Genomic DNA, 11738 nt, shown 5'->3' on the forward strand with positions numbered 1-11738 from the left:
TGTCGCCTCTTGACTATTTTTTGCTCCACAATCATGTCCTGTCCACTTTACTTTTTAACACAACGAACAACGAATTAGATTAAAGTCTATTTTAACTAGTACATGCTTACATATATTGTGTGAACAATTTCATTTTATTTTGTTTTGTATTATAAAGTGTTGATTATTTTAAAATTTCTTGAAAAAGCTTACATGAGGTGCTCGGATCAGAGTCGATCGTTTTCGAGTCGTAACCCTTTTCGGAGCAGTGGGGAAGATGGTGGCTTGGTAGTTGTGTTGGGTGATCTAAGCCTCTTATGAAGCTTTTTCTATTTTTCTATTTTTCTAATTTTTATTGTTAATTTTCTTTTTATTTGTTTGTTATTAAATTTTGTGGGATCCACATATGTGTCACGTTAATATTCTAACAGAAGTTTTGACGAAAATATAATGACAAATTGATTTGTAGCATCCAATTCAAAGGCTACATTGATCGATTTCAATTTCAAAGGTCACCTTAATTAGTGCGTCGATTTCCGACTATTTGCGTTGAAGACACATTTTAGAAAAATCTACTACACAAAGCAGTGGGGAAGATGGTGGCTTGGTAGTTGTGTTGGGTGATCTCTACCTCTTATGAAGCTTTTTCTATTTTTCATTTTTTATTGTTAATTTTCTTTTTATTTGTTTGTTATTAAATTTTGTGGAATCCAGATGTGTGTCACGTTAATATTCTAACAGAAGTTTTAACAAAAATATAATGGCAAATTGATTTGTAACATCCAATTCAAATGCTACACCGATCGATTTCAATTTCAAAGGTTACCTTAATTAGTGCATCAATTTCCGACTATTTGCGTTGAAGACACATTATAGAAAAATCTACTACACAACGTGTGGGGGGTGTTGATTTGAACGCCCGGTGAAGCACGGTAAGACCAAAACATGTAGCCAGAAAATTCGGTGTCTCGCCTTCCCAACTCGCTCGACCTATATATGTGTGCTGAAACACAGAGTCGAAAACAAACAACGCACGACATTCTCCGTTTCTCATCAAACTAGATTATTTTACCTTCTCTCTGCAAAGCGTTGGAATTTCTGTTCTTCTTTCATCACCCAAGAACAGATTACGTAATTGAATTAAGTTTTGAGTCTCTTTGTTTCCGTAAATTATGTCTCTGGTTTCGGTCGGAATGGGTGCTCTGAGAACGTCATTTCAAATGCTGTTTGATGCTGTAAAATCAGCGCAGGAGGAGAATACAATGTTCCAACACCTACTCGGAAACATCAAATCCACACTGGAATCTCTACAACCACTCATCAAAGACATCGAAAAGTATAACTCCAAGGAGGGGCGGGAAAATTATGCAATACAGATGGAGGAAGGAGCAAAGCTTGTTCAAAAGTGCAGCAAAGTTGGCGTGTGGAGAAAACACACATACACCAAGAAGCTTAATCAACTGGACAAATCTCTTCGAAGAGTGTTTGATGTGCTTAAACTGCAGGTTATGAGGGATGCGAGGGAGACGTTGGTTCCTTTGAGGAATATCGAGACGGTGCTCTCTCGAATAGAAGAGAGATTGAAGATAAAAAATAACCAGCCTGAAATGGTTAAATGTTCGTCTGCGGTGCCTGAAGCGCCATCAGTTGCAGTCGGGTTGGATTTGCCGTTGAAGGAGTTGAAGATGAAGCTCCTTAAGGATGAAAAGGTGTCTATGCTTGTGCTGACCGCTGCTGGAGGATGCGGGAAAACCACCTTGGCTAAAATGTTTTGTCAAGATCAAGAAGTCAAAGGTATGCTAATTAAAAAGTAATACACCATGTAGAGGATTATGCAAGTAGAACTACGCGCTAGGGCCTATAAAATGTCCGCTATACTCCCTCCAAACATACACAGTAACCAAAATTTGTTAAAAGAAAAACAACGAAGGGGACATGAAACTAAAGCGCACGAAAGGAATATAAGAAAGATTAGAAAGACCTATATTCTCTGTACTAAAGTTAAGCTGATGCCTTCCTTTTATTAACACCTTTCCTACATTCTGTTTGAATAGATACATTCAAGAACAACATCTTCTTTGTCAATGTCTCGAAAAAACCCAACTTGGACCTTATTGTACACGAACTATATCAACGGAAGGGGTCCGAGCTGCCTGCTTTCGAAAACGAAGACATGGCAGCTAACTGGTTGCAACAATTTCTGAAGGAATCAAGACAAAATCCTCTACTGCTTGTCCTGGATGATGTTTGGTCAGGATCAGAGTCCCTTCTTGAGAAGTTTGATCAATTCAAGTTTTCAAATTACAAGATTTTGGTCACATCAAGATTTGCATTTCCAAGATTCGGTTCTCCTTATCATTTGGCACCATTGAATGATGAAGATGCAATGGCTCTTTTTCACTATTCTGCATCCTTGGAAGATAAGAGCTCTTATACTTACGAAGATCTTTCGAGAAAGGTGATTTCTTAGTCCACAACACACACACACACACACACACATATATATATATGCTTAGTTATGCCTCAGAAGAAGGTAAAGAAATAACATTTGAGCATCCACACACGTTAATGAACTTTAAAGAATGAAGTAAGAAGAATGAAAGACTAGACAGTTTACAATTTTATCATCTATAGGAAACCATTTAGATGATTTTCAACAATTTAATCAAATAATAGTAACTGAATTCATTTTGGATAATGATATTGCAGATTATCAAGCGCTGTAAGGGATGCCCACTTGCCATTGCATTGATTGGGAGATCACTTCACGGCCAGCCTATAGAAATCTGGCAGAAAAGAGTAGTGGAATGGTGCAAAGGTTCATCTATTCTTGATTCTGACAAGGATTTACTTGCTTGCCTCCAAAGCAGCTTAGATGCCTTGGATAAAGAGAAGGTTATCATCAAGGAATGTTTCTTCGATCTAGGTTCTTTTCCGGAGGACCAAAGAATTGCTGCTGCCGCTCTCATTGATATGTGGGCGGAGTTATATGGTCTAGATGAAGAAATTCTGACCATTGCCAACCTTCACGAGCTCACCGCCCGAAGTTTAGCTAATCTTGTTGTCACAAGGTATGCAGGCTGCTCATAATTTTTTCTATTTAATTATGTATGCCGAACAAATCATTAAAGAAAATAGTATTGATCATCCAGACATGAGAGGGAGACAGATGGCTATTACACTGAACACTTTGTCACTCAGCACGACATGCTTAGAGAGTTGGCGATCCATCAGGCGAGTCAAGACCCAATAGAACATAGGAAACGACTATTTATAAACATATGTGTGGACAAACTTCCTAAGTGGTTGACAGAACAAAAGTATAAAGCGATCAAGGCTCGACTATTATCTATCTCAACAGGTTCCATCAATTTCTCCTTAGTTAATACTTATACATGTGCACTCGGGACACACGTGTGCACACACACACACATTTAGGACTTCCACACATTTAGGCTAATATCTTGAAGCTTATTGTTTGCAGATGGAGCCTTCTCAGCAAAATGGCCAAACATGCAAGTACCCGAAGCAGAGGTTCTAGTTCTGAATTTTCAAACAAAGAACTATGCCTTACCTGAGTTTGTGGAGAAAATGGATAAACTAAAAGTTCTAATACTAAATAATTATGGTTTGTTACCTGCTGAATTAGATAATTTTGAACTACTTGGTTCGCTATCAAATCTTAAGAGAATTAGATTAGAACATATTTCAGTTCCTTCCATAAGCAAGGTCCTCAAACAGTTGAAAAGTTTGCAAAAGATATCTTTTTTCATGTGTGATATCGGCCAAGGTTTCGTCCAAATTTTAGATGCACTGCCAAATCTAGTGGAATTAAACATTGATTATTGCCATGATCTCGTGCAACTTCCTGCCAACCTATGTGACCTTGTTCACCTTAAGAAGCTTAGCATCACCAACTGTCATAAGCTATCTGCCTTGCCTGCAGACATTGGAAAGCTAGTCAATCTAGAAGTGTTGAGGCTTAGGTCATGTGCAGACTTGTTAGAGTTGCCAGGCTCGATTAGGAACCTTGAAGTTTTGAAATTTCTCGACATATCCGATTGCTTTAGCATAAAGGAGTTGCCCGAGGACATTGGTGCAATGTGCAGCATGGAAAAGATCAACGTGAGCCAGTGTTCAAGACTGAGAGAGCTGCCTGCTTCTGTTATGGATCTTGAGCAGTTGAACGAAGTGATATGCGACGAGGAGACGAAAACCTTATGGGAACCCTTCTTGCCATTTCTCACAAACATGAGCATAAAGGTGATCAAAGAAGATATCAACCTAAATTGGCTCAACAAGCTTCCATCCTAAGGCTATGGTCCTTCCATCAATGAGTGTTGGTGCAATGTATGCAGTATGATTGTGTTTAATGTTATTTTTCCTTTGTAATTTACTTCTATTTTATGTTTTATGTGTTTTTAAATAACATGGCAGCACTGTAAATTATTGTAATTATTCACCATGGCTGTTATTGTAAATAACATGTTTGCACTCCTCATTGTTCAATTCTTCGTTGATTCTCTTTGATTTATCCAATCAATGGGTGTTTGTGCAATGTATGCAGGGATAAAGGCAAGGAAAGAAAATAAGGAAAATTAAGTAAAAGGACTTGAAAACTTTGAGTTTTAACGAAAATGACAAAATAAATGGGAAAATGAATAGTATCAGGATTGACTTTTTAGTGTAAAAATATGGTTTTTTGTTAAAATGAACAGTATCGGAAGTTTTTTGTTAAAATTCCCAAGAAAATAAGAGTTAAAAAATAACTGGCCTTTGATTTATCCAATCAATGAGTGTTGGTGCAATGTATTAACTCTATTGGTTGTTTCTCCGCTCTCTCTCTCTTGCTGAACCTCTTCATCCCCTTTCAGTTAAATAGGTCATAACATTACTGTTTTATTTTAAGGGTAATGCTAAGGATATTAAATTTGTAGACAAAATTTTGCAAATTAAGTGACATAGAAGTTGATAATTAGATTATGACGTGCTTAATCCTATTGGTAACATATTATTTAGTTTGCAAATTTTGTCCCCATAACATTACTCGTATTTAAAACTATTTATTCAAGAGCACAACATTTTTTTTACTATTTTATTTTAAACTATTTATGCTACAGCACAACATTTTAAAAGCAGTTCAATACCAAATCATATGTACTAGAAAATTATATATCTCCTCGTCTCCTAATAGCGTGTCAAATGTCTTTCCCAGCTCGTTCGTTTTCTTTGGGTGAAATTCATTGCTTGTTCGTTAAGTTGTATATATGTGTGCTGAAACCAACAAACAACTTACATATCATTCTCACTTGCTCATCAAACTAGATTAACAAAGAGGATTAAGGGTCAGTTTGGGATTGCTATGTTTTTAAAAAAACTAATTATGTTATGTTTTATGAATAATCAGTTGTAAAATAAAGCCGATGACCTTTTGGTTAATTGAATTTTAAAAGTCCTGTGAATATGAAAAGCAGCGCAAAAGCGTTTGGTAAAATTTAATGTAAAAGTGATATAATTGTATACAATGATAGATAGACATAGTAGTAGGAATGGGGGCAACGACAGCAGTGGTAGTAATGGAGGTGGTGGTTGCAGTGGAGGAGGTGATGGTGGTGCTAATAGTGGGATGTGTTGGTTGAGGTGGAAATGTAACATAGGTGGTAAGGCGTGGTGGTGCTAATAGTGGGATGTGTTGGTTGAGGTGGGAAGGTAACACGGTGGTAAGGCGGTGGTAGTTGGAGTTATGTTAGTGTCGACAATGATAACAATGATGGTGGTAATGATAGTTGTGGTTGTGATGGCAATGGTGGCAGTTGTGGTAATGGTGGTGGTGATGGTGTTGGCGATAACAACATCGATGGTGGTAGTAGTGGTGGTGGCAATGGCAGCAGTGCGGTGATGGTAGTGATGGTGGTGACAATGATGGTAGTGATGACAGTGGTGGAGGTTGTGGTTATGGCGGTGGTGGTGGTGGTGACAAAAATGATGGTTGCAATGACGATGATGGTGTAAGGTTAGTATTTGGAGTGGTAGGTGGTAGTCTTTACTTTATTCTCTAAGGAATAGAGGAACAGAATGTGTGTGGAAGGCTAAACAATGTCATTTAAAAAAAATTAATGAAGGTATTATAACAATTAAAAATACTTATTATAGACCTTTCTTTTTACTAAAGCAGCTTTTAAAAGCAACTTGCAGGCTGCTTTTAAAAGCTATTGTCTGGAGCCCATTGTTTAGAGTCTCTTTGTTTTGGTAAGTATGTCTCTGGCTCCAATCGGAATGGGTGCTCTCAGAACGGCATTTAAAATGTTGTTTGATGCTGTAAAATTAGCGTAGGAGGAGAATAAAACGTTCCAACACCTCTCCCGAGACATCAAGTTCACACTTGACTCTGTACAACCACTCATCAAAGACATCGAGAAACGTATAACTCGAAAGAGGGACTGCAAAATTTTGCAATACAGAGGGAGGAGGGAGCAAGCTTTCAACAACTGTTACATCTCAATCTCATTGGCATTTCTGAATCTAAAAGAAATGTACATCGACTATTGCAGTGATTTAATAGAGTTGCTTACCGAGATTTGTAATCTTAGTAAATTAAAGAAGCTTAGCGTCACTAACTGTTACATCTCAATCTCATTGGTATTCCTGAATCTAGAAGAAATGTACATCGACTATTGCAGTGATTTAATAGAGTTGCCTTCCTCTCCCTTTCATTGTATTCACTTTCTTCTTCCTCCTCTGACATACACACACGGACGACAACGGCAACACCACCATTTGTGTGGCCGTGAAATCCCTAATCCAAAACCCTAAAAAATCAAGAACCTTCCTCACCGCCACTGCCCTCGCTTCGCTTCTCGCTGTCTCCAATCCAGCCTCTCTTCATCTCGCTGTCTCCAAGTTGTATACTTTGAAGGAGGAGAAATTGAAGATGGATAACGGAGGCAGCGACTCAATCCTCTTCTTCTCGCTGTCTCCAGTCCAACCTCTTTTCCTTCCACAAGCAGCGACTCAAGGTTATCTTCTCCACCTCCTCCTCGTTTTCTTTTTTCTGAATTGAAACAAATTCAAAGTTGTAAACTTTGAAGAAGGAGAAATTGAATTGTTGTTGTTCTTTTTGTCTACAGATTCTTGAAGTAGCAGAGGAAAAATGAGAGTTTTATGTTTTTGTTTGTTTGTTGTTGTTTTTTTTTTTTTTTTTTTTTTTTTTTTGCAATTATCAGTTTTGGCTGTGGTAGTCTAGTGGGTTTCTGTGTTTCCATTTCTATTGCAAATCGGCAAAGCCGTTTCTGGTGGGTTTCTGGGTTTTGTGGAGATCGGCAAAGGAGCACCGTTACTTGTTTGAGGGTGTTATTGGACTTTAGAAAGTTTCATTAAAGAAGCATTGTAGTTCCGCGTGCTTTGAAAAAAAAGCCAGTTTTCCAAAGCAGCATTTTAGGTGCTTCAGCTTTTCTGATGATTTCAGCTTATTCAATCCATTTTTTTTGAGTTTACCAAACACCTTCAACATAAAAACTTTGAAAATAAGCAACTTTTTTTTAAGCACCTCAATGCCAAACCATACCTAACTGTCATAAGCTATCTGCCTTAGCTGAAGGGATTGGAAAGTCGGAAAATTTAGAAATGTTGAGGCTAAGATCCTACACAGAACTGTTAAAGTTTCCAACCACGATGAAGAACCTTGGAAAGGTAAAATTTCTCGACATATATGTTTGCTTCAGCATCAAGATGTTGCCTAAAGACATAGTTGAAATGAGTAGTTTAAAGAAGATCAACATGAGACAATGCTCAAGGTTGCAAGAGCTGCCTCCATCAGTCATGGATCTTAAGCAGTTAAAGGAAGTTGTCTGTGATGAAGAGACAAAATACTTATGGGAATCTCTCATTGTGTCTCAACAACGTAAGGATAATTATATCAACCTAAATTGGATCCACAAGACTCAGTTCTGATACTTGTGTTTCCTCGGTGAACGTTGCTCTTCAACCTCTTGACTTGTGTTTCATTGTCTTCCTATTTTAGGCTATTTCCCATCTCCTTTTCAGTTTACGCCCTTCGCTTCATAAATAGTAGTGTGGGATATTGCAAGGTATAATCATTTGTTGTTAAATGAGCACTATTTTGATAACCTTAAGAAATTTTCTAAACTAGTGAAATGTGAAGGGAAATTTAATATCTGAGCAATAAGTTAAATGTGAAAGTTGTTTTATCAGAGGGAAAATGTGGTTTGTGTTTTTAATGGCACTTCTTAAACTCTACTCTAACATAGTTTCACAATCAATCCCTATACGCAGTTTCTTAACCTTTTGGTTTGAAAATTTGTATGTATAGTTCAACACCATAGTGTGATTATGCTTCCCAAAATAAGTTTTATAAGTAAAAGGAACCAAAAAGAAAAGGTTGAAGAGTCTCCATAAGACAAGAACTTTTATGTCACAGGGTCAGGTATTAATCTCATCGTCAGTAAGTTTCTCAAGTATCTATATTCACATTTGTTAGTCAAGTTTTCAGAATTGTGTTCGCATATAATCTGAGTTCATTGCCAAATGTAGTGGAATTGATTGTTATTGACTATTTGCGATGAATTGGTCTCATACTATAGTTCAACACCACCATCTGATTCATGGTCTCCAAAATAAATTTTATAAGTAAAAGGAACAAAAAAGAAAAGGTTGAAGATTCTCCATAAGATAAGAACTTTTATGCCATGGTGTCAGGTGTTAATCTCGTCCTTGATAAGTTTTTCTAGTATCTATACTCACGTCTATTGGTCAAGTTTCCACAACATGTGTTCACATATAATTTGGATTCATTACCAAATCTAGAAGAATTGATTGTTATTGACTATTGCAATGAATTGGTCTCAAACTATGTTTTCCAACCAACACAGATTGATCAGTTTTTTTTTTTTTTTTTTTTTAATAAAAAAAAGTTATTTGATTAGTCTCGTTAACTCCGCCTATGTCTTACATGGCCGGTCCCAAGCCCGGATAAAGGAGGAGGGGGAGGGCGTCAGGTAGTCGACAGCCGGCACTCCATGATCACGTCGAATCCTTATGAAAATGAATCCAGAACAAAATCGCGCTAAAGCTAGGGCGTCACCCGTAAGTGGCGCGCTGTGTGGCCCGAGCACAGTGATAAGTGAGCAAGGGTCGCTGTATCTCCATCGGCACCCGGATGCAGTGTTAAATGAGCAAGGGGGCCATAGAAACTTCTTTTCGAACGACTCCACTCAAAGTTGTTTGGGAGCATATGCTCATATCAACTTTACCCGGGACACACAAAAGAAGTACTTTGATCCTATTAGACGGGGGAGGGTGAAGAAGCTAGGACAGAAGGGTAGAGTTCAAGAGAGCAAAATGCGTTTAGGAACGTGGAATATAGGAACCTTAACGGGAAAATCTATGGAAGTAGTGGAAGTTATGGTGAGGAGAAGGATAAATATTATGTGCCTACAAGAAACTAAGTGGGTTGGTAAGGCAAAGGATCTAGAAAACTCAGGGTTTAAACTTTGGTATTCGGGCACAAATAGAACGAGAAACGGTGTTGGCATCATCGTGGACAAGACCTTGGTACAAGATGTTGTAGATGTCAAGAGGGTAGGAGATAGAATCATGGCAATCAAGATTGTAATAGGACAAGAACTTATCAATGTGATTAGTGCGTACGCACCTCAAGTAGGGTTGGATACGAGTTCGAATGAGAAATTTTGGGAAGATCTTGGAGACTTGGTGCAAGGAATTGCTCAGACGGAGAAGTTATTTATAGGAGGAGATTTAAATGGACAAATGGACACGTGGGCAGGGAGACAGGCAACTATGGAGGTTTTCATGGTGGCCATGGTTTTGGGGAGAGAAACGAGGATGGGGAAGCTATCTTGGATTTTGCAATGGCATATGATCTCTTCTTAGCCAACACATTCTTTAAGAAGAGAGAAGAACATGTGATCACCTACAAGAGTGGGTCGTCAAAAACACAAATAGATTTTCTTCTAATGAGGAAAGGGGATCGTATAACTTGTAAGGATTGCAAAGTTATACCAGGAGAGAGCGTGGCTAATCAACATCGCTTGTTGGTGATGGATGTACATATCAAAAGAGTAAGACAAAAGAACAAGACTTGGAAGTGCCCAAGGACTAGATGGTGGAATCTAAAAGAAGAAAAACAAGCCATTTTCAAAGAGAAGGTAATCACCCAATGTGTGTGGGATAGAGAGGGGGAAGCTAGCCAAATGTGGGATTCCATGGCTAGTTGTATCCGAAAAGTAGCAAAAGAGGTATTAGGAGAGTCCAAGGGCTTTGCCCCACACCAAAAGGAATCTTGGTGGTGGAATGAGGAGGTACAAACGAAGGTGAAGGCTAAGAAGGAATGTTGTAAAGCCTTATACAAGGAGAGGACCGATGAAAATGGTGAAAGGTATAGAAAAGCGAAGCAAGAGGCGAAGAAAGCTGTCAGAGAAGCTAAGTTAGCGGCTTACGACGATATGTATAAACGACTAGATACCAAAGAAGGAGAGTTGGATATCTATAAACTATCTAGAGCAAGGGAAAAGAAGACAAGGGACCTAAACCAAGTGAGGTGCATCAAGGATGAGGATGGAAAGGTTCTTGCTACAGAGAACGCGGTTAAAGACAGATGGAGAGGTTATTTTCATAATCTTTTCAATGAAGGACATGAAATGAGTGCTTCTTTAGGGAGTTGAGTAACTCAGAAGAGTGTAGAAACTACTCTTTTTATCGTCGAATCCGGAAGGAAGAAGTGGTTGTAGCTTTGAAGAAGATGAAGCATAAAAAAGCAATAGGCCCAGACGATATACCAATCGAAGTGTGGAAACTTTTGGGAGAGACAGGTATAACATGGCTCACTGACCTTTTCAATAGGATTTTGAAAACGAAAAAGATGCCAAATGAGTGGCGAACGAGCACTTTGGTGCCTATCTACAAGAATAAGGGCGACGTACAAAATTGCATGAACTATAGGGGTATTAAGCTAATGAGTCATACAATGAAGCTCTGGGAGAGAGTCATTGAGCATAGATTGAGGCAAGAGACACGGGTTTCGGACAACCAATTCGGGTTCATGCCAGGGCGCTCAACCATGGAGGCAATCTATCTCTTACGAAGATTGATGGAAAGATATAGAGATGGGAAAAAGGATTTACACATGGTCTTTATAGATTTGGAAAAAGCGTATGATAGGGTCCCAAGAGACATTCTTTGGAGGATTTTAGAGAAGAAAGGAGTACGAGTAGCATATATCCAAGCTATAAAGGATATGTATGAAGGAGCAAAGACTGCCGTAAGAACTCATGAAGGACAAACCGAAAGCTTTCCCATAACTGTAGGATTACATCAAGGCTCATCCTTAAGTCCTTACCTTTTTGCGTTGGTAATGGATGAGTTAACAGGACATATTCAAGATGATATTCCTTGGTGTATGCTTTTCGCAGACGATATAGTGTTGATAGATGAAACCCAGGAAGGGGTAAATGCAAAGCTTAACCTTTGGAGAGAAGTGTTGGAATCTAAAGGTCTTCGCCTAAGCCGATCAAAGACAGAATATATGGAGTGCAAGTTCAGTGCAAATGGAGGCCAAAACGAGTTAGGGGTGAGGATCGGAGATCAAGAAATACCAAAGAGCGACCGTTTTCGTTACCTAGGATCTATCTTGCAAAAGAACGGAGAATTAGATGGAGATCTCAACCATAGAATACAAGCTGGATGGATGAAGTGGAAGAGTGCATCCGGCGTGTTGTGTGACC

General features: G+C 38.5%; 1 protein-coding gene across 1 annotated transcript; it reads left to right on the forward strand.

Moving 5' to 3' along the window:
• The first annotated feature begins 1002 nt into the window (after positions 1–1002).
• On the forward strand, positions 1003–4480 carry LOC103401416 (probable disease resistance protein At5g66900). Its single transcript, XM_029093950.2, has 5 exons — positions 1003–1773; positions 2034–2437; positions 2689–3050; positions 3132–3340; positions 3464–4480. The coding sequence occupies exons 1-5, from the start codon at positions 1152–1154 to the stop codon at positions 4291–4293; spliced, it is 2427 nt and encodes an 808-aa protein (XP_028949783.2). The 5' UTR covers positions 1003–1151; the 3' UTR covers positions 4294–4480.
• The last annotated feature ends 7258 nt before the right edge of the window (positions 4481–11738 follow it).

The sequence above is a fragment of the Malus domestica genome, chromosome 15, assembly GCF_042453785.1.
Source record: "Malus domestica chromosome 15, GDT2T_hap1".
NCBI classification, from domain to species: domain Eukaryota; kingdom Viridiplantae; phylum Streptophyta; class Magnoliopsida; order Rosales; family Rosaceae; genus Malus; species Malus domestica.

Coding starts and splice junctions, on each gene's coding strand:
- LOC103401416 (XM_029093950.2), top strand. CDS start 1,152: ATGTCTCTGGTTTCGGTCGGAATGGGTGCTCTGAGAACGTCATTTCAA. Junction 2,438..2,688: donor ACGAAGATCTTTCGAGAAAG/GTGATTTCTTAG, acceptor ATGATATTGCAG/ATTATCAAGCGCTGTAAGGG. Junction 3,051..3,131: donor GCTAATCTTGTTGTCACAAG/GTATGCAGGCTG, acceptor TTGATCATCCAG/ACATGAGAGGGAGACAGATG.